This window comes from Notolabrus celidotus, chromosome 3 (assembly GCF_009762535.1).
Source record: "Notolabrus celidotus isolate fNotCel1 chromosome 3, fNotCel1.pri, whole genome shotgun sequence".
In the NCBI taxonomy this organism is placed as follows: Eukaryota; Metazoa; Chordata; class Actinopteri; order Labriformes; family Labridae; genus Notolabrus; species Notolabrus celidotus.
The window spans coordinates 38,824,403-38,848,639 of NC_048274.1; the positions used below are offsets into that span (position 1 = coordinate 38,824,403).

Genomic DNA, 24,237 nt, shown 5'->3' on the forward strand with positions numbered 1-24,237 from the left:
TATCTATCTATCTATCTATTTGATCATTTTATATGATTATTTATTGTTTAATTTATTATTATAATTTTAACTATTTTAATGTTCCTAATTTATCCTTTTCACTTTCTTTAATTTTTCCCGATGTTATGTCGTCCTCTTATTCTGAAAACCTCTTTTACTGTCCTTTTAATGCTTTTATCAACTTATCCATTTTTATCTATTTATTTATTTATTTATTTATTTATATTATCTATTGACCCTTGAAAAACCTCTCAACAATGATTTACTGGTCTATTGTCTCACCACTTCATTCTGTTTAATTTACGTGTATTCTTCTTGCGTTGCATTTTGTTTTGCATTGTTAAAACCATAGACTGTATAAATAATGGACGTAGTATCCGTGATGTCACCCATCTGTTCCTGAGAGCTGTTTTGAAGCAAATCGACGGCAGCAGCCATATTGGAAATGCGGAACTCAACCAGGCAGAGTGTGACGTAGTGTGAGTCTCTTAGCCAATAGCTATGTGATCCCGACCGGGAGTCAAGTCAGTCATGTCCTTATATGGGTAAAACTGGTAATCTTAATATCTTCTGAACCGTCACGTTAGAAAAAAATTCACCCCCCGTACAGTGTGTGCCGATAGAGAGATTAGCGTTGTAGAGCCAAGCCGTTTTTTGAACCAGGCTGTAAACATGTTTATTAATGCTGCAAATATTGTCTTTTTCCCATTCATATCTATGTGGTTTCTGGTGTTTCTGCAGCCAGCCTCAAGTGGATTCTCCATGTATTGCAGTTTTTAACACTTCCACATGGGCTTCATTTTTTGAGACCGGAGGTTGCCGCTTGGTTAAAATTCCTCCTCGCTGTCTAAATGTTTTCTTTGTAATCTGAACCACGCTTTGTTTGTCAAAGCACTTTGTAAACATTTGTTTTTAGCGGTGCTGTATAAATAAAGTTATTACATTATATTATTATTATTATGTTCAACAGAAACAATCTGCTCAGGTTATTTGGAAACCACACTTCTCATAAGTAAAATCAAATATGATATAACTGGTGGTTGAATCTTACTGACTGATTGAGTGCTGATTCTTATATCACAATGTGCACATGTGCTTTATTTCAATCATATGACCTGAAATGCATCGTGCAGTCACTTTTTGTTGCTCAGTTTTATTGTTTTCTTATCTACAATGAAAGTCTGTGTGACATCACTTTAGTGCACCTCCTCACCTGAACACATGAAGAACTGACCACTGAGAGGCCAATTTATGCAGCGAATTCCAACTATCAGCTGTACATTATCCTGGTGCTGGTTATGTAAGTGCTGATGTGCTTATGACACATTAGGGTCCTGAAGAGGTGTCCTACTTGGTTGGGTAACTCTGTTCTGAGGGGCAAAGGGGCGTAAGAAATGCAATGAGAAACAGGCTGCTCAGCTCTGCCTACAAAGGTAAGGGCGATCCCTTGATGCTGACAGTACTGGTTAACACCTGAAAAAACAAGACTTTTCTGTAAGAGCTAGACTCTTGATGGTGGTGATTGGCTGATTTTCATACAGCATGTCCCCAGACCACTGTCCTCAATGACATGAGTAGGATGATGGCGTATATTACGTTTATGAAGAAATGTGTTGCTCTGTCAGGTGTCTCCACCTCTCCATCTAGTTTTCAGGGCTGCTGTCAGTGGGCTGGACTATCAGCCAAGAGTTTGGATTTGAAAGCAGACATAAGACTTAAGGCTGGTTTATGCTTCTGCGTTGCCCCTACGCAGCAGTGGTTGACGCGGACCTAAGCACCACATACTTGTGTGTCGATGTGTCCGTGTCACGCAGCAATTCTCCTCCAAAACGCCTGAGGGCAGTGCGGCCTCTCTGATAGCCGGTCGCCTGCTTCCGGTCCCGCTACGATCTCTGTTTCCTTTTCCACAGAGATTCAGAGCGTGTTCTGTTAATCTACAGCTGATACATGTTGCTGTTTATCATACAGACATGATTACATGAAGAATAGAGAGGAGGAGATGAAATACACGGATGATGAGCGGGGATCCCGGAAGTGCTGTAAATGCGGGAAACACAATGGCACCGAGGGGACCAATCACAGGGCTTGCGGTCTGCGTCGATTCTATGCGTAGTTACATTTTGGAGGAGGTGCGCGTCAGCTACATGTGTAGACCTCTGCGTATGTGCGTGAGCTATGCAGACGTCTGTCATAGGCTACGCCATAGATTCCACAAAGAAGTATAAATCAGCCTTTACAGAACCATATATTTAATAGTATGATTTGGATATCCACTTTATATCTGTACTTTAAACACAGTGTATTAATCTGAAGGTTTTTTTACATTGCAGAGAGAAGAGAAAAGTCGCAGTCTCAGTGTTTTTCAACAGTTCAGTGTACGGCCTGTCCCTAAATCACATCAGAGCCTGTATACTAAGAGTTGGATTAGCTCATCTGGTAAAGGAGAGATGCACATCTCTCATTATGAGCCTGAAGATGAATGAATTATAGATTACTGAGGTGAGAACTGTTTGCTTTCAGCATGCAGCGCAACACATTGGAGAGCTGCATGTGTGATGGGAGAGGCCATCCACATCAGCAGAGATCATTAACATCATCATCATCCAGTCTGAAACTGTCCCTGGAGTAAATGATGGTGAGCTCCCATCAATAGAATCCCCCCCTCACCGAAACAACACTGTGTCTGTGTGTTGTCACCTCCCACCAGGCTGCAGCTCCACCACAAAGTCAACCCACAGTCTCCAGCCTGGCCGTGTTCAACGTCAACATCCCATCCAGCCCTAATCTTCCAGTTACATATCTGCTCTAGTTAAGCAAACACAGGAAGGGATACTGCTACAAATATTACTGGAGCCCGGTCCCACCCACCACTAGCTCTGCTTCTGTTCCCGCTCTGCTTTGTCTTCTTATTTTAGACCTCCATCGTTCTGCCCATGTGAGAACTCAACATTTTTTGATCACATGATTGAAGCAATCTTAGCAGTGTCTTGATTTACACATGAGGGAACATGCAGGAGAGCGTGTTCAATGATTGATTCACACACCATTTTTATGGCCTAGCAGTTTGCCCCAGGTACAGAGACTACAATCCTAGACAATTTATTTTCCTTTTTTCTGGGTAAGAACAGTCAAGGTTGATTTCACTAAGAACGGATTGCATCTGCTAATTGCACAAAGAACTGTACATCATTTGCCTTCTGCTCCATTTAAAAGGTCCACTCCACAAAGCATATTGCACAAATTATGTTCAAGTGTAAAAAAGTCCAGAAAATTTTGCAGCTTGTGCAGTTTGCTCTTGTTTTGCATCCACAAAGCTGTTAGCATCGCCACTCTCTGCTACACAGAGCTTTACTGTGCACTGTCATCTTAACGGCGCACAGACGATGAGCTGGATGGAGAGGTACATTACTTGGGGGCGGCAGTAGCTCAGTCCATAGGGACTTGGCTTGGGAACCGAGGGGTCACCAGTTCGAGTCCCAGTATGGACGAAGTTTGGCAAGTGGACTGGTGGCTGGAGAGGTGCTAGTTCACTTGCCTGGGCACTGCCGAGGTGCCCTTGAGCAAGGCACAGAACCCCCAACTGCTCGGGGTGCGCTAGTTGATAGCAGTATCCTCACTCTGACATCTCTCCCAAAGTGCATGTCCACTGCATGTGTGTGTGCATGATTGTATGTATGTATACCAAAAAACTGACCGAAAAAACAACACGAGTGAAAAAATTGAATTTCCCCCTGGGGATTAATAAAGTACGTTTCTACTTACCAGCTCATTTTGGAGCATCATACATGATGTCACTGCCTGTATTGAGGCAGGTATGTGAGGCAGACAGCTCCAGATCAATCTATCCCCTGATTATTATTCAAAGTGTGAAAATAATATTAGCAGACTTAATGTACCTGCAGCCACTATGCCTGCACAAGGAGACATTGTGATGTCTAACAAGAGAAGCCAAAAGATGAAAGCGTCCTCTGTTGTTTAAAAAAGGGTAATAGTATTCCTTATCTATCTCACTGACTTGAATCATCCCTAATGTGTTCGTTACATTCCTATTCAAAGGACAGCTGACACCAACCCCAGGTGACAAGGAGTGCGATGCAGGGTTCAGCTGGACAGGTTGCCAGTCGGTCACAGGGCTGACACACAGAGACAGAAAATCAATCGCAATGATCCCAGTGACACTTCCATCTTGTTGTGAGGCATCAGGGTCCTCCATCTCACCAACATGACTCCTGATAATACAAAGCAACTGCAACATCACATAACTACAGAGCACCAGGTGATAAGAAGCATAATGTTCCCTTATTAAGAGGCAACTCTGTTCATCTAAAAAGGTTAAAACATGTCCCTCCATCTTTCAATTCTCAACAAAGACCATGATCATTTCCTAATCTTTGCTAAAATCAAAGCAACGATAGTTTAGCTGACTACAAAGTGATATATCCTCACCTTCTGGTGAATAACTGGGATGCTTGCAGAGTTATGTTTTTAGTGGTTGCCTTTTATTTTGAAGGAGCTTGAGATGGCCTGGAGAGGAGAAGCAGGGAGGGGAAATGTGGGTGGCAGAGCTTTTGAAGCAGGACCTTTTATGAGTGCTGTGATTATAGTTGAGGCTCAAAGTAGGTCACACACTTTGGGCCTGCTCAAACAAAGAGCAGGAGTGTTCTCATTGTGCAGGACGATTAGCAGGTTGAGAGTATTATGGTAGGAGAGAGCTGAGCAGGGCCAGGCAATGAAAGGAGGTGCTGCAGAGCCTCACAACACACAGCGCTGCCTCTGTCTGGATCCCCTTCCATTACCTCATAGCTGTGCTGATAATAAGTGATAATGTGTGGGAAGTAGTTCTATGTAGGGTAAGACTCCATGACCCTGCAGGACCTGCTGCTTGATACATCAATCAAACCAAATAAACTTGGAGATTCTGCTGTCGAAGAAAAAACACATGACTGGATAGCGCTGGAATACAGCTCTCAGTTTTACATTTCACTCATCCAGATCTGTGCTCTCGTCAGCTTTAAGTAGACATGCCTTTTCACCCCAGACCCCAAACTTGTCATACACAGCAGCTTAGTCAGTTGCCAGATTCATCTAAATATACCTCAAGTATACCTCAAGCGTCGGCTCTGGACACCATCTTCCAGTTTATCAGTTTGTTGAGTCTTTAAGTTGTGTAATGTAAATTGAAGAGTGTATACTGCCTGGTTTGTACTTCTGCGTTGACTCTTCACCGTAGTGGCCATCGTGAGCGGCCCGGGTTTAAGTGTCTTGCCCAAGACATTGACAGACGGGCTGGTGCACCATCAGCAGTAGCGCAGGTGTTGTACTGATCAGTTTTGGAGCTGATTGGAAAGAGAACGCTCTTGATTTACCCATCGATCAATGTTCCAACTCCCACCTATGGTGGAGAGCTTTAGGTAGTGACCAAAGGAATGATATAAATACAGCCTCTGCAGGTACGCAGTGTTCAGGCTCAAAGATAGGGTAAGAAGCTTAAACATCCGGAGCAAGCTCAGTAGAGATACTGGCCACTAAGTGCAGGTAGTTCATGGACATCTACTACCGGAGGTTTCCCAGGCAAGTGTGACTGGGAAGAGACCCCATAGACCCAGAGCTTGCTGGGAGAAATATGTGACCTGGCATCAGAACCTCCCTGCTCCAAGATGAACATGTTGCAAGGGAGATGGACATAGGTCAGCTTGATAAGCTTGCTGCCACTGCAAACCAGCCCCAGATACACTGAAGAAAATGGATGGATGAATGGATGGCTGGTAAAAATGTATACATGATGTCAAAGTCAGGAGTTAGTTAAGAAGGGAGTATGGGTGTGTCCCATCAAATTCTGATCCATCTGGCTGTTAGCTAAGCGCTGTTGGTCTGAGCAGAGCATCCCATCTCCCCCCAACACACAGCTCGTCAGCGGGCTGAATATTGCAGATGAAGACAGGTAACTGATATTCCTTTCACTTGTGATTTCTCTCTCTGCAAATGAAACAGAACCAGGGCGAGTGTTATACCAGGAAAGGACAGATCTTTCAGCCTGTTAGCTAACATATGTATCTTATATACATAAGTTCATCTTCATCTTCATCATTGCTTAGAGAAAGTTAAATCCATTGGATCTCAGCAGTATTACTACAGTAAGGAATCAATGATAGACCATGGCAGAAATAAAAAGTGCTCCCTGTGTTTAGGATAATGTATCATTGCACACAGTGCAGATATGGCACTTCCTCAGGATGCTTTCATGCTCACACACTCCTTTTTTTATGTGCAGAGGAGACTAATGAAACGCCATACAGGGGGCCCTTCCTGAGCCTGCGGTGCTGGCTTCAAGTGAAACAGTCACACTCCTCCCTGATGTTTCAAGAAGGGGAATTCCTCTTGGTAAGTAGATCTGCAGACTTGCTGGACTCTGTTCAAAGGTGTATTCCCTATGACAAAGACTTTTGAGGTGTAACTGCTCTCTGAGGAGCTCTGACGGCTGTGTGTTACAGGGCCTGACTCGCACTAAGTCAGTGCAGACTTCATCTTTGTTTACTACTTTCATTCTCTCTCTATGTCATTCATTATTCAAGGAATGTCATTTATTATTCAGGGAATGTTTCTGCCTTCTGGGAAATATCATTTAATAAACCGAGCCAAAACAAACCACACTCCCAGTTCATGTGGTCAGATGGGGAAACAAGCAAAGAAGAAAACTACTTTGACTCTTTTGGACCGAGGCCAATTCTTTGACTTCCAAGGGCATAAATCACAATGTTAGGTGGAAGACTTCCAGCATTACATAATATAGACATGGAGAGGCTGCAGAGGCAGAAAGCATTCATGTAGCAGAAGGAACATGCTTTGGCAGCCTGGTCTGAGTAAGTATGTTTTATTACACTGACTTCTTCTGCCACACAGCTTTGTGAGGATGCATTTTTGCTGCCATGATAAATTCACCCAGGAAATGTGATGTTATTACACAGCTCAGTGGATGGTTTTGAATTCAAGCTTTGGATGCACATCCTGTATCTCACGTGCTGTTAGCTTTAAACAACAGGAACAGTTGGTTCAGGTTAGGCTAAGCTGGTAGTTTTGATTAAACTTTGACTTGAGAAACAAGATGTGATGTGTCCACAAACAGAAACTTGAGCCACACTTTAGTTGCCAGTAAATTGTGCAGGACACATATGGGGGATGTTGCATATCAGTTGATTCTGCAGAAGTCTATGAAGTCTTCTTACTGAATGTATACCCTCAACATGCTTTCACATATGCTTTCCTGGAATTTTGTAGAACTTTTCCGGAGCTCTGCCCTCGGGTGGGTCTTGAGAGGCAGGCATGGCATCAGAAGCAGGCTGCAAGCTATAGTGTAGGAACAAGATGCATGGCTGACAAAGCAATAGAGACCTACACTTTGCTAGTTTCCACATTTAGATCAGTGCTACGTGTGAACAGACGACTGTGCACACATGACTCTCTGTCTTCAACCCTGGATGGTTTTAAATGTCGCTCTTCAGGGTTTGTAAATTTAAGCTGTTTGCATTCACACCTGGAGACTTCTGGGAGTTTGATGCCAGTGTGAGTACAGCTTCAATAAACATTTTCCTAATGAGTTTAAGGACTCAGTCTCTAGTTTCAAGTCTTCTTGAAAGCAGCATGATGTTCTTTTAGTAAATGATGGTCCCACAGAATCAAATGATCCATAATGACTCTAATGGGAGTCTTATTTATACTCAGCCTTCTCCACACTGCCAGCATCGTAACAACTCCAAGTGGGCCTCATTCACAAACAGCTTCATTAAAAACACACGCACACACATAGAATTTATTCTTCAGAGAAGTGTTACAAAAAGTCCAAGTCAGATTTATGGCAGTGCTCCTACTGTAGAATTGTTTGGACCTGTGTTCTTATATTGATGAATGTCATGTCATATACTTGTTCCTATTAGCAGGTAGATGTTTCTCCAGTGCCCATATAAAGGCATTAGACTGCAGGGCCATGTGCGCACACAGAAATCACACAGGACTAAAAAGAGAAGAAACGAGGAGTCTGACATCACAACAAGAATCTCAACAAAGACAGAACTCTGAAATCAGAAACAGTGGTAACATCACTCTCTCACTCCTTGGACCAGCACAGGAACTTTACCCCAACACAACAGGTGTGCTGCTTGTCTGCAGCTGCTTCTATCAACTGTTATTTCACAGAAAAACAAAAACTCCATACAGCTCGACTCCTTTGTTGAGAAACTGGCCAGAGAACAAAAATATATGCTTGATATGCTATCAACCTCTGCATCAACCTCCATTTGGACATTTTCAGCCCTTTGGTTTGCCCTCAGAAAACCCTTTCACTTCTGCATTATTTTGGCCTGCAGAGCACTGATGAGCTGTTTGGGTTTATGATGTACAAGTCATTTATGTATCTGGATTTAGATTATTTTTGCATCTCAGATTGAGATCATTTGAAGCACCACTGTGTTAGCACCATCGTGTTCAGAGTGTGGTGCTTCAAATGATCTCAACACTGTGGTGCTAACACAGTGATGTGTGTAGAGTTTGTGATCTAAGCTCAGTCTTTCCTTCAGCAGCTAGCACAGTGTGTTTTGATAAGGTAAACATATGGTGAGGACCATGGGTTGTGTCATTACGCAATAGGGGTGACCCCAAATAGTCCAATATTGGACGATTCGTTCTAACGAGCCTTAGTCGACTGCCAATCTCATAGTGGAATATTTGCATATGAAACGTGGATCATTCCATTCAAACCATGGGGGTGCTCAATGTCTAATTTTACATTATTTTACATTATTTTCCTGTTTCACGTAAAAAATAGTGTCTTATATCCTATTTTGATATAAATATAGACTTATTTAATGTAATTCTGAGAGCAGCTCTTGAAGTGTTAAATCTCCTTAAAGTGGTAATTAAATCTCCCCTGGTAATTAAAGGTGGACTCTCCCATTTAGCGGGGACCTGTGGAGCAGACGTACCTCAGCTGGTCTTTAAATCTTTCTACGTTCATGGCAGCTCAAAATGTCAGGAAATAAAACTTCAGTTGATCCTAAAAACTAGTGATGAAGATGAGGAGCAGCTTCATGAAGAGGGCTGTGAGATCAAGGATTACCGGACCACACAAAAACTATACGGGGCCAAAAGAACGAGGAGGGATACCCAAAGCTGTCTGAAGCCTCAAAAACAATCCACAGCATCCCATCCACCTCCACACCATCAGAGAGGATATTCTCAAAGACAGGATTTACAGTCAACAAAGCAAGGAGCGCACTTCTGCCCGTACACACGATGGTTTTCCTCACGTACAATTTGAAAAGACTCAAGCGGACAAAGACGTGATGAAAGACTGTTTTAAAAGGTTCTGTTAAGAGATTTAAAAACCCTTTAGCTGGTTCAGGTTGGATTTTGAACATTATACAAATGTTTAGTCTTAAGTTGGACAAACTACCCTCCACAGTGCTGCTCTCCTCTGTGTGAACACTGTTTAAATATCTCCTGATTCCTTATTCTATAGTGGAGCGTTGTTCCATGTTTAACGGATGGTGGCCTTATTTGAGTTTTCTCTCCTTCATCACCTCGTTGTTTTTGCAATATAGATTTAAAAAATCTAAGTTTTATGATTATAATATTCTGTTGTCCCTTTTACTTTAAGCTATGAGTCTCTTAATTGTAAATGGTTATGTGTAATATTGTCATGCGGTCACCATCATGCAGACTTTGGGTCAATAAGGAAAAACAACAAACATTCCACTATTCATCCACTATGGGCAAAATCTGATGAATCAGATTCCACTAAGCAAATCCTTAGTCGGGCTCACCCCTATTACGCAATAATACAAAAAAACAGTGAGACTGTATAATAAATGGAAGTAGTATCTGTGACGTCACCCATCTGTTTCTGAAGCGCTGTTTTAAAGCTAATCGTTGGCGGGAGCCATATTGGAAATGTTGAACTCAACCTAACTGTTAGCTAACTGAGTTAGTGTGAGGTAAAGAGGCGGGCTTTAAGCCTCCTCGCCAACAGCTACAGTGTTCCCACCTGTCAATCAACTCAGCTGTGACTCTCATAATGTAAAACTCATAATCTTAATATTTCTGAAACTGTTGCGTTACCCGACTGTAAACATGTTTATTTCTGCTGTAAAGATCGGCTTTATTGAATTGGTGTGTATGTGGTTTCTGGTACTTCAGGAGCCAGCCTCAAGGGGAAACCCGAAACTGCAATTTTGAACACTTCCGCATGGGCTTCAATTCTTGCGGCCGGAGATTGCTGCTTGGTAAAACAGCGACTTTCAGTGAGGCAGAGAACTCTGGATGGTGAGTGATGCAGAGTGCTGTCATATGTAAGCCGCTGGTATCCTCTGATTCAGAAAGGTCTAGAAGTACCCACTCCTGACAATAGGAGCTCTCTGGGTTCATGGGCTCAAACTTTATACACCTGCACCACCAGGTAACTTGGGATTTTTCCTGTTCTCCAATTAGCACAGACATTTCTCCCCTCTCTCCTTGGGTCTGTTGAGTCTCGTTCTTCCTCTGTAAACCCCGGTTCATGAAGGTGTTCTCTTGTGTCCACAGATAACGGCATGTCATTGCCTTGATAGGAATCACTCATTTCTTAGTCTGGCTGTATTTCTGTCTCTTTAGAGGCCCGAACAGCTGATCAGTGCCCGGCAGGTGAAGTTGCTAGTTTGTTAAAATGAGCTAAATGACGTGGTAGAGCTGACCCTGTCTGCAGAGGTTGATAGTCTAGCTTCTGTTCTGGTTCTCGAGCAGGTCTCTCAACAAAGAGGTCAAGCTGACCAGGATCCTCTGTGGGTAATACACTTACTATTGAAAGTACTTCATAAAAAAACTGAGCCATCCCTTCGAAGCAAACTGTAAGAATAGTTGTGGAAAGTTAAAAACTGTACTTTGACTCCTCTGTGAAGGTATTTCTTAACTGTTTTGGGAGACAGTGACAAATGAAGCTGAGAAGTCAGCAGAAACCAAAACGCTCATAAAGATTGATTTGGGAAGCAACTCCAATCATATTATGTAACATGGTTTGGAAGTCTTCTAGGCTCCCTCTGGAGCAAGCCACTGAAAATGTAGGGGAATAAACTACTGCCAGGAAAACTTGGATCAGACGAATGTAAGTTTTCCTCTGTGTCTTCAGAGAGTACAGACATCATCCTGAAACATCATGTCAGTTCACCATGACAAGACTGTTTGGATGTGATGTGGAATCCTCACAGTGCAGTCTACTCCTTTTCTTTAATCGGGCAAGTTTTCCCACAGACACCTGAACACCTCCTTCAGTGCGGGCCCTTGAATTTGTTAAGCATGCTGCTATATTTGCTCTGATTATCAGTGTGAGAAAACTGTGTAGAGACTGCGGGGGACGCCACAGGTCAGTGGAGTTACAAACAAGACTTGAAACAACTCGTACCCGTCACACTGCACGTTTATTGTGTGCAGACGTGCTCAAATGTTCTTCACAGGTCGTTGCAGACTGAGAAGATCAAACAAGGCTTCATGCAACTTTGATCTCATCTAAATAACTAACGTTTCCACTGTTTGTACAAGCACCTGTTGTAGTGAGGTACTCCTGCTAAACCGTGGCTGTAGCCTGAAAAGCTGTTTGCCAGCTGCTTTAAATAACCAAAGAAGAAGAAGACTAACCACCCCCCATTAACTAACACAAGAAGAAGAATCGTTTGTGTCAGTAGCAGGTGTTCCATGAAATAACGCTTCCTGTGTTACGGGTGTGAGGGTGAACCCAAAAGCAGCACACTGGAGCCCGGAGGAAACAGCAGGTAACAAGTCTTTGTAGGTCTTTACTAACCCGGTCACACAATGTCTGTTGAGATGCTGGTTTCGCTGTGTGGAGGATCAGGCTGGAAACAGACGAGGAGCAGGCAAATCTCTTGGTCGGGGACAGAAGGCTGAGGTAGTTACCAGGGCAGAAACGAGGAAGGAAGGTCGGGGACAGGCAGGGTCGAAACCGGGAGATCAGTCCGAGGATAAGTGCTGGAGAGTCTTGCATTTGCAGTGAGAACAATCTGGCACTGAGTGGGCTGAGACCGGGACTTAAATACTGGCAGCAGGTAATGAGAAACAGGTGATTTGTGTTGGCTTAATGAGGAGAGTGTGGTTCAGGTAAACGAAGGGGAGTGGAAATGTAGTGGGCTGAGAGGCTGAGCAGATGTGGCAGGTGATAACTGTGACATCCTGTCAAGATGTGCTACTAAGACAGTTGTCCCGCAAAGTACTTTTAGTGTCCACAGCAGGGGTGCAGCTCGCTTGGCTGGAGGTGAAGCTTCCACAAAAACTGCTCCCCCTGCTGGCTGGCTGCAGTATAGGTCAAAAACTCTGTCTCCCCCATTCATTTGAATGGGGCTGCAGTCAAACTTTAAAAAATAAATACACGTCGTACGAATGTTTCTCACATCCGCATGCTGTGGTGATATGTAGTAAGTATTTGACTGTTTTGACAGTGTCTTAAGAACTATCTTAAACTGTCTTAGGAAATATCTATCATGGAAAGAAAAAATATGACAAATGATTTTTTTCCAATATGGTTTAGCCCCAGTCTGCGTTGATGGGGGATAGATGGTATAGTAGTGTTGTATAGTGATTTTATTCCTAACTTCAATATAACACCACTGTTGGTCTCTACGTTGTGATAGATAGGGAGGAATAGTCTCCTCTGATAAGTTTTAGCATCTGATGATCTGGGATGAGGATGCCATGGTGCTCACAGACACATGAGCCAACAAAATACCAACGCCGAGAGAACACCTGTATCCATCCCCCCTCCCACCTGCATGCCTTAGAACAGAAAGGCTTAATTAAGCAAGCCTGTTTTGGGCCAGGAAATAAAAAAGACGGGCAAACGATGATGTGCATTTTTTCCTTGAAGTATCTCCATTTTTCTACTCTGGTATGCCTTATAATGAGGGCTGCATGATACTGGTTTGTTGCCTTTTATCTCCAATATTTTACAACTTAGTTTGGATGATTGCTGGTGTTGATACTCTCAGTGTGATTTTCTCTTGGGAATGATCTACTCATTGGGGCTATTTATGTGCTCCGTCACGTTGGACTTTCCAAACAGGCTCCTCTCCTGTGTGCTGCACACCAACTAAAAAAAAATCATAACCAATCAGATGAACATTTGGAGAGAGAAGAAGAGTGAGCTGTTGTGGAGTCCAGACTACAGACTGTAATTAAGACAAAGTGAAGGGATGTCAGGCATAATTCTCTCCCCGTCATCAGAGAAGCTTGTTGCCAAACCTGGCAAAAGATGAGTGCAGCTTCTTCCAGCCACAGACCCCAGTAAGCAGTGCAGCTAGCAGTGAGATTAGCTGACCCTGCCCAGTGTCAGGTTCAGAAAACACCGGTGTGTTGTTTACGAAGCTTAGCCGTGAGCGCTGGGACCAGGCATCCCAAAGCAGCCTCACCAAACCCCTGCTCAGGTCTCCAGAGGTGAAGAAAATATTTTTGACATCCCAGCCTTGTCTTCCCCATTACCAGCGTCAGAAACCACATGTTCAAAGTCTGTTTTGTCTTCTCTGCCCTGTCAACAATAAAGCTGTGTAACTTAGCGCCCCCATAGGCCTGGAGCACTCTGTTGAAAAGTCTGGATTTGTAGCGTTTATCTCTTGCAGTTGATTCCTGCTTCAGGGTGTTTCTGACTTTGTATTGTTTGTGTATTTGCAACGTGTTTTTCTGCTGGCCTTCTGCTTCACATCCTCTCCATTGCAGTGCATTTCCACTTTGAACTTTTGCATGGTTTTTGAAGTAGCATTGTTTCTGCATTTGCTGCATGCTCCTGATGAAGATCATTTGGGCCGTTGCAGATTGTCTGCACAGACAGCCAGGGACACACAAAAATACACCACACACTCTTTCTCACTCACACACTCTCACACACACACTGACACAGAGGTATGTATAGGACAGAACAGACTCAGCGGTACTCACCCACAGTGTCACAGGGTTCGTCTTTATGAACGCAGAAATCTGTCCTGAAAGAGGAAGAGGAACAGGTTCACTCAGTGCTGCTTCATCATATTTGACTTTGAAAGCACTAAACAGATGTTGGAGAGCAGGTTTCTGTGAAATAAGGACCCATCATGTAGAATCCAGCCATAGTCTCTGCTGAAGAGTTCAGCTAGAAAAGAACAGACAACAGGAAAGAAAGAAATACAGGCAGAGTGATTTGTATTTTTGTACTCATGTATAATTTATACATCCACTCAGTGTTTGTGAATGAAGCATGTTTCAGTTAATCGCCAAACATTTAAGTGGATTCTCAGGAGACTGTTCTCCGCTGCTGTTTCACACATGCAGGGAGCATGTGACCTGTAGCAAGTCTCATGACCTTTTGCACACATATATGATGATTGTTTTCATCTTTCAGTTAGCTTAGTTGTTGGATGGATTTAAACTGGTTTGATAAGCTCCAAGACTTGAAAAAACAAAAAAAATTCACATGGAATAATTTGTAATAAAAACATTTGTAAAATTCACTACCATGTGTTACTCAAAAATCTCCCCTGCAGGTCATTTGGTGATAACATTAAGGTTCATGAAAGTATATTGGACCTTTAGCCTGAAACAGATAATATGCATTAACAAGATCAAAGTTATGCGTCTCATTGAGCAACCAATAAAAAATAAGAGTGTAATGATTCATCTACTATATTGATGTATCGATTTATACTCCTATGATCCGACTACATCGATCTGTGCTCGGCAAGCTAGCCTTCAGGACGACATATATGGATCTAACATTGTTTTAAAGGGGACATATCACGCTTTTTTCATCAATATATATTGGTCTAAGAGGTCCCCAAAACATGTCTTTAAAGTTTATGCTCAAAAAAACACTTTGAAATCAGATTTTGGTCTGCCTGAAAAACCCTCTTCTTCAGTCCTCCTCAGAACAGTCTGTTTTCTCTCTGACCACGCCCCCTCCGGAAGTGGATGTGCCTCGGCTCTCCAGCACGTTGATCTAATGTTTACATGTTGGCTGAATATACACGGCTGCTCAGAGATCATGTTACTTCAACCCTCTGAATCTGATCCAGAATCTGATCCTGACGGAGAGGCGCCTGCAGCAGGACCTTTCTGAAAGATTGGTCACAGATTTAGTGTTTCTTGTTGTTTTATTTATCAGTATGTAGACGTGTGTCTTGGTACACAGCTACGAACATGTAGCTATGTGGCTATGCTAACTAGCGCTAGCACTTATCCATGATAAATAAAAATCATCCACTAGATCTTCAAATCTGCAGACGTGGGGAGTAAAACCGACCTTTGTGTTTATTAAGACAGCCTACAACTAGCATGCCTCCCTCCTAAGCTCCTTGTTAGCACACATTTGTGCAGGTAATGAAAAGAACGTGACAGACCGGATATTGTTGTTACGTAACAAAAACACTGAAGTCTGAAACGGCTCGTTTCACACACATTTACAGAAAGGTGGAGAAATCAAAACAGGGGCAGAATGGATTTTTTTCATTCTCGGGGGGTTTGTAGACATGCCAGGGAAACATATTTCAGGTAAAGAACCATTAAAAAGTCAATTTTGCATGATATGTCACCTTTAAAAGGTAATAAATCGATTGTATCCATACAAGGAAATTACACATTGGATTTAAGAGCGGCAGACTTTATATGGACAACAAAACATAGCATGGTGGATGGCACCACCATTGCGGTCCAGTGTGTCGAAACCATAGACTGTAAATAAAAATGGACAGCGTTGCTCCGCCTCTTGTACGGTTCTGAAGCCAAAAAATTCCCCTCCTGGGTGCAGTCATTGTGCAGCCAGAGCCTGTGAAGCCACTGTAATAAGCTCCGCCCTACAGCATAACGTCACAAGACGCTGTGTGTCCTTTGACGTTTCACTCCACGGCGGCTGTGAATCAAAGGAAACCAGGAAGTAAAACCCCGTTTTTTAACCTCTAATAATTAACGAAAACGAAACTTTGAAAGAGGCCTTGAACACAAAACAGTCAAATACTAACTACATATCACCACAGCATACGGATGGGAGAAACATTTGCACGACGTGTATTTATTTTTTAAAGTTTGACTGCTCCACCATTCAAATGAATGGTGGAGACGGATTTTTTGACCTATACTGCAGCCAGCCACCAGGGGGCAGACACACTGCTGAAAGCCTCACCACCAGCCACCGGAACCTCTCCCTTGGTGGAAACACTTTGGCTTTTGCAGAGACGGAGATGTTCTAAATAATTCCCTCGCTGTTTGTAGGATATGTAAAGGTCAAGTAAAGTTACCACGGCAACACCACAAATCTATCCAACCACCTACTAAGGCGCCATGGGATTTCACACAACGCCGACCATCCAGGCACCTCTTGCAGCGTTCATCAAGGTAACATCAGCTCTGCAGAAGCCTCAGGCCTCACCAGCTTGTTTTGTCAGAGACGAGGACAAAACTCGGCTCGGGCCAAAAACATCACAACAACAACAGGACTCTAGGACTGACAGTATCAAGGTGTTTATTTCACAGTCACACTGGTTGAATTTTTGGTTATAAAGTTAGTGAATCGATTTCAAGTCACTGAATCATTTCGGATTGTATCGTTCTAAATGAACCAATATCATCCCTTAATCGTATCGGCAACCACGAATCATGATACAAATCGAATCGTTGTTAAAAATAATCTTTACACCCTAAATAAAAACAAAGGTAAAATAGATGTTCATATTAGAAAGACATATTTTTTTAAAAGCTGGTCATAAGCTGTTTAGGGAGTTTGTAAAAACCTGCGTTGGCGTGGTAGATCACATTATCACTGACACCTGCCTGGTTCTGCCCACACAGAACAATGAGACAAGCAACGATCAGTCACTGAATTGTTAGTTATAAAACACTTTAATATCCAAATCATAATTAGCATTTAGCATAGGGATGCTGTGTTATCAAGGTGCAGTACCAAATGATTGCTCTGTGGTGTTTGTTAGTGCTAAAATAAACTCCCTCTGCTAAGTTTCAACATCCACTGAAGAACGGCCAACCCTAGTAATGCAAAAAATCATAACCCTGAGGTCAAAACTGATGACATCACCCTCCGCAAAGCTTGTACAAACAGAGACTAGGCTGTAAAAATGTTGATTTATGCTGTTAAAAAAGGAACATTATAACATTGAAGTTAATGGGGGGCCTCCAGAGGTCAAACCAGGAACTACACCTTGTGACAATAGCTTTAAACAAAGCAGCAATTGCTTATTTTAAAAATGAAGCAGGAAAGTCAACATAAACTTCATTCAAAAATCTTGCAAATGAAATGTAAGTGAATTTTTCAATATGTGTGTAAAACCCAACATTAAACCATATAGACAACTGTAGTTTGCAGACAGCATTAGCTTTGATTTCAGATCAACATCTGTTCAAATCTGCTGTTTTGTGTCAGAACATTGATTGCAGTGAAGAAGAAGCACTCCCAGTAACGAAACAGTAATGAAAGCTTCTGTTCGCTGCTGATCATGAATGATTCGAGAGAGGAATTCAATTTTAAGATCCTTAAAAGGGCCCAGTTAATCTTAAATGATCCAAACCACCCGCTGTTTAAAGAGTTCATGTTGCTTCCATCTGGCTGCAGACACATCCTCCCTGAATGCAGGACGAACACACTGAAACTGTTGTAGCCCTTTGTCTCAGCTGCTTTTAACCTTTACACAGCTCAATGTGATATTTAATGATGATATTTATGACATTTATTTACTAAGTCCCACACATTTTTCTTAAACATCCTTTCCCATTGTTCGTGTGATGGTTGTGTGGTGCTGTTGGCTGTTGGCTGTAAAACAAACTGCCTCTTGGGGATAATTAAGATATCTTTGATGTGGTGAACGCTGGGAGAGATGTGGGTCTGAAAAACAAAATTAGGTTACCAAAATAATGCATTAGAGAGGAGTCAGATTTTATCAGTAATGAGGGTTTAAGTAATAACAGCTGCTTTGACAACAGACACAGACGCCAAGACAATTCTAATCAGCTCCCCTCATGGAATACAACAGTGGGGTTGCCAGCCGCCCCAAATTTACTACACTTCACAAATCCAAGATCAGATCTGATACAGCCAGTAGTTCATCATGCATTGATCTCATCCATCCAACCCCCCACACTCACATGCATCAGATACATCTACAGCATCGATTTCCAAACCCCACTGAAATCGTTTTCGCTCATGGACGCCGGACGGTGTTGTTTGGTTGGATTGCGGTGCACAAGTGTGGATAAAATAAGAAGATGTGGGTTTAGTCTGTCAGCAGCTACTCAACAAGAGAAAAGCACTTCAGTGTTTTTACATAGGACACAGAGGTGAGCTAGACTGGACGCAGCATGCTATCATTTATTATAGGGTGTATTGGAGATGTTCTCAGGGCAGGGGGAACTGTCAGAGGTCAATATGGGGGTTACACATTGCCTGAGTTCTAACCAGTATAATAATTTTGTCAATAAGTAAAGGCCCTGTCACACCTTGAGGATTTAGCCAGTATGCTTGCGTATAAAGAAATAGGCTGTACGCTGGCATACATACATACACACATCAAGCGGATGAATACATGAACCTTTTCTCCACAGTGACAGAAACCACTGACTGTGGCCCCAGTAGCTCCATATGAACAATGAAATTAAACAATTGCACTCAAAATAGGAACAGTTCACCTGCTGTGGCCTGAACGCACACTCTCACACCTTCCTCATGGTCCGCGTGGACTTGAATTGTGTGCCCACGTGTGTGTAATCAAATGTCTCCGATGGTATTGCTGCAGGGGCTACTGTCATGAGGTTTTGGACTTTTGCCTTGGACAGACAACTTCTCATGGCTGTTTCGATGTTGTTCTGGAGGCTGAATCCGTGCTCTGCTGCCACACAGGAGATTGGAATTACAAGCGTCACTTCAGCCAAAGTTTTGAAATCAGGGAACATTCCTCCAAGTGAAGTGATCAGAAGTTGGCAAGACTCTCTGAATGAGGGGTTTTCTGATCCTGCAAGCACTCGCTTCAGCGGGAGGAAATCCCGCAGCATGCGCTCCTCCTGCACCAGTGGTTCAGCTGCGCCGCCATAATTTGAAAAAAACATCAGCGTATGTCAGCGTAAGAGGCTTTTTGATACGTCCGGAAAACCCTGGCTAAATCGTCAAGGTGTGACAGGGCCATAACACAGAGCAGAGGCGGTGTGGATCACCTGCTGGATACCAAGCGGCAACCTCCGGTCTTAAAATATTAAGCCAATGCTGAAGTGCTAAAAACTGCAGTTCATCGAGCGTCCACTTGAGGCTGGCTGCAGAAACACCAGAAACTACATACACACCCATTCAAAGAAGACGATATCATGCAAAATCAACTTTTTAATGGTTCTCTACCTGAAATATGTGTCCCTGGCATGTCTACAAACCCCCCGAGAATGAAAAGAATCCATTCTGCCCCTGTTCTGATTTCTCCACCTTTCTGTAAATGTGTGTGAAACCAGCCGTTTCAGACTTCAGTGTTTTTGTTACATAACAACAATATCCGGTCTGTCACGGAGTCAGAGCTCGGAGCTTGTTCAGCTCATAGACTGTATAAAATACAACTCAACTCCTCCTCCGTTTTTCATTACCTGCACACATGTGTGCTAACAAGGAGCTTAGGAGGGAGGCATGCTAGTTGTAGGCTGTCTTAATAAACACAAAGGTCGGTTTTACTCCCCACGTCTGCAGATTTGAAGATCTAGTGGATGATTTTTATTTTCCATGGATAAGTGCCAGCGCTAGTTAGCATAGCCACATAGCTACATGTCGTAGCTGTAGCTGTGTACCAAGACACACGTCAACATACTGACAAATAAAACAACAAGAAACACTAAATCTGTGACCAATGGTTCAGAAAGGTCCTGCTACAGGCGCCTCTCTGTCAGGATCAGATTCTGGATCAGATTCAGAGGGTTGAAGTAACGTGATCTCTGAGCAGCCGTGTATATTCAGCCAACATGTAAACATTAGATCAACGTGCCGGAGAGCCGAGGCCACACCCACTTCCTGAGGGGGCGTGGTCAGAGAGAAAACAGAGTGTTCTGAGGAGGACTGAAGAAGAGGGTTTTTCAGGCAGACCAAAATCTGATTTCGAAGTGTTTTTTGAGCATAAACTTCAGACATGTTTTGGGGACCTCTTAGACCAATATATATTGATGAAAAAAGCGTGATATGTCACCTTTAAAGGAAGATGATATTTGCAGCAATATTTAACACGTTTACAGCCTGGTTCAAAAAACTGTTTAGATCTGAGTAGCTCAATTCTCTATCGGCACACACTGTACGAGGGTGATTATTTTTATAACTGTATTTTTGAAGATATTAAACTTACGAGTTTTGCCCAAAAAAGGACATGGCTGATTTGATTGACAGGTAGGCACCCTGTAGCTGTTAGCGAAAAGGCTAAAGGCCTGCCTCTTTACCTCACACTGGCTCGGATGAAGTTGGTTGTGTTCAGTTTTTCAATATGGCGCCTGCTGACGAAAGCCCTGAAAACAGCGCTTTAAGAACAGATGGTTGACGCTACGGATACAACGTCCATTTTTTTATACAGCCTACAGCAGGAACGTGTCTGTACACAAGGTAGAGAGGAAACTAACTCCCTGCCTGGCACTCATTGATGCTAGATCGCTAGCCAACAAAACTTTCCTACTGAAAGTGATTTCTTCTTAAACATGGAGTTGGATGTTTGTTTTAAATGCAGACTTGGCTTCATGCTGGTGAGTTTTCAGCTTTTCTGAACTTCTCCCTCCTGACTGTTTCGGCATCAGCTCCCCTGGAACACCAGTGAAGGTGGAGGGCTATGTGGAGTCACGTCTTTATTTAGTCTGGTTTCCACTGCTGACAAACTCCATTTAACTGCTCCTCCAACTTCAACTATCCTTGTGTTGTGCCATGGCCCACTTTATGTGAAAAAATCCTTGAATGGCAACCCTCTGCAACAATCTCCTCAACTATGACTGACACAAAACAACATCAACACAAACCCAGCGGTCATTCAGTCCAACCCAAAGCATGATGGCAAAAGTCAGGGTTGGCTACCTCTACAACATTGATCATTATAAAAAGACACGCTCAGGTTCTCGGTGTTCTTTCTGTTGGTTCAGCATCCACCCTGGTTGCTGAGCCAAGACTTTATTTGAATCTTTTTTAGAAGTAACCAGTGAGTTTGTGTTCCACCTTCAGGGGTTACAGTCCATGTTTACACACCAGAACTCCTCCTGCCAGACTCACATGTCAAATAAATATCTTTATAACATGCCATTATAACCTGACCTGTGATTAAATCCTAACCTTCATCTGCTTCCTTCCACCCTCAGGTTGACTCAGCCTGTTTGTGTGACTCAGCTCTGCTCTCCTTGTGTAACGGCTGCTGAACGGTCAGCACAGCTGGCTGCGTTCCCAGACTCCAGCGCCTGATCAGCTGGATGTGGAAGCAACATTAAGTGGAGCTGACGCCCGTTTGGAAAAAAGGAAGAGGTAAACAGATGTAGAGGGCTGCAGCTGCACTCAAAGACATGCAACGCGAAGGAGAGAAGGGAACAGAGGAGAGACAGAGAGATGTTGAAAAGACAGACAGAACAAGTGAGTGAGGTTGGTTACTGATAGGGTGCCTGACCTTTATGTTCTTATACATTTATTCAGTGCGTCACATCAATGTTTTTAAATATTTATAGTGACATAAATTGTTTCTGTGCATGACAAAACTCTAAACCACTCTGAGCAGTTTAATTTAACTGACAGAGAATAAACTGATGCCTTTATAAGAGCAAGCAAAGTAAATCAAAGCACCTAGAAGAAAACTGATTAGATCTAGTCATCTTTAATTCCTTTAAACACCACAAACAGAGAGATTTACAGCTCTAAATTATAAGGCAAACGTTAAAGATGCTGTTAAGAACAGCTGATGTTCTTTGGGACAATCTTGACATTGTGGCCTGCTTGAAACAACACTATGCTCACTATCTGGCCTTTAGCAACAATGCTCAAAATCTTGTGGTCCGCACTGAAAACAATGTGTGCATGGATGCTGTGGTACCTTTTTCTGTTGACTAACACTACTTAATTTTCTCATGGCGCCATTATGGGAATGTGCGCCCCCATCAATCACACCCGTCACATTTAGGAAGCCCATCAAATCCATGAATGTCCCTTTGTGAGCCTGCAGGGTGTGGACATCCAGTGGAGACAAAACAATGCGTCACGATGAGGCTGACGGCGCTGACACTGTACTTGTGACAACTCTGCTGATTGACGGTTATGATAGACCCAGATGTCAAATATCTCAATGTTGTGATCATCTTCATCTGTGGTGATATTGCATCGTTATGTTGGCAATGATGTGAGGGCATTTCTGAAATCTACCACAAACAGGCGCACTGTGCAATTGAATCTGTAGCTTTTAATTCACTCACTGTTGCTCAGTGTTTGGAGAGCATTTCTCCTCTCTCAGCGTCTTTCCTCCATGTCGTCCTCTGTTTGAGAAAGTCTTAAGCCTCTTAAAGCCTGACTTGTCCTAACACCTCTTCTCTTAAAGAGCTCTCCTCAGGGCTTAGATGCTTTTTGTGAATGTCTTTTATCTTCACCGGGATCCAGTCTCAACTTTCAAGGGAAACAACATGTTTCTAAAAACTGAACTCTTTGAATGAGGAAGCTTTATAATCATGGCCTCTGATTCTCAGTGAGTTCATATTTGACTGGTCATGTTTAATACAAAAAAAAACAACCTCTCTTTGTACAACAAAAGATCAGCACAGAGACAGGAGACGTCACGACAGCTTTGAGGGGTTTTCAGACCAAAAGGAAAAATGGTCTTCTGCTCAACTTGATTACATTTATCGACACCTTTGCATCGTCTTTGTCAACAAGACAAGTGAACAATCAACTTGAATCACTGCAATCCATGCTAACTGAACCTTTTGAACTTTCACAGTCAATTAAGAAGAGTTCATCCAGACACAGTTCATGGAGGAGGAGGATGGGACATTCATGCAGCTGAGAGAGAGTCCAGGGGATGATATGAACTCAGACAGGATGGAGTTTGATTTTTCAGACTTTTCTGGGAAGGCAAATATTCATGGCTTATTTCAAATAAACATAACTGATCCTGCGGTCAGACTTGGGTGAGAAACATGGGGTGAAGACTTACTGCACTGCTGGTCTGACTCTGAATGCAGCTCAAAAGCCTTTTTCATGTGGCAGCAGGATGATACCGCTGCAGCCTGTATGACAGACCAGAAGCCATCACAGGATCAAATATCTGTTGATCTCCTCAGAAGCGACTGTTAATAAGCTGTTACAGACATGTCATCCATATGAGCTTCCCCTGGCTACAGTAGCTACACACACACATACACACACACACACACACACACACACACACCAGGCATAAAAGGAAACCAGAGAGCGCTGTGACACGCTTTAATTTGCCCGCCTGCCGCCTCTCTCTCACCCTGACTGCTGCTGGCAGCATCCCGCTCCTCCCGCTCCACAGCTCCAGAACAAAAGGCCACTGTATTCACGCCCCCCTCCCTCCCCACGCAGCGAGAGGAGACAGGATAGGATCTGACAGCAGACATGAGTACTCATTTAAACCAAAGGATTCCTGGTGCCCCCCCCTTCAGCAGTGGAGTTACAGCAGATAATAATAGCTAATCCTAAATTAGGAATGTGTCATGTTGTGCCAGATGCCGCCTTGTTGAGATTGAAACACGAGGATGAAGAACAAACCTGCCTCACTGACGTACTGAGGGGGAGACGATTAGATATGACCCCCTCTCTCACACACACACAAAAACACACACACACACACACACACACACACACACACACACACACACAGGACGAGGAGTGCCCGGCTCAGGTGCCAAGACTTCCAGGACTGACTGCTGCAGCATGTTAATGATGAAGATTGATTTCACCTCACTAGCTGAGAGTACTATTTCATGGCTCACAAGTAATCTGCATCATCAGCTTCAGAGGCTTACATATTTGAAAGTTTTCAGAATCATTTCCTCGTGAATTAAAAACACTGAATGATCACACGCTCTGCTGTTTTGATTTGAGATTTGTTGTGACAGCGACAGTGTAACGTCATACTCTGAGCTTCTGCAGCCACAGTGTCATGACCTAAAGGTGCTAATTGGTCGAGGTCAAAGTTCATGAACTTCACCAGAGTATCCCTGGGGTCCGGGCCTCGCTGT

The 24,237-nt window shown here is 43.1% G+C and overlaps 1 protein-coding gene across 2 annotated transcripts in view; it reads right to left on the reverse strand.

The window, feature by feature from the left end:
* The window catches only part of adamts17 (ADAM metallopeptidase with thrombospondin type 1 motif, 17), a 142,577-nt gene that overhangs the window by 73,926 nt on the left and 44,414 nt on the right, over positions 1-24,237 (reverse strand). For both annotated transcript variants that reach the window (XM_034680807.1, XM_034680808.1), the window contains exon 7: positions 13,963-14,006. In XM_034680807.1, the coding sequence (XP_034536698.1) occupies positions 13,963-14,006 (44 nt within the window). The remainder of the gene's footprint in view (positions 1-13,962; positions 14,007-24,237) is intronic.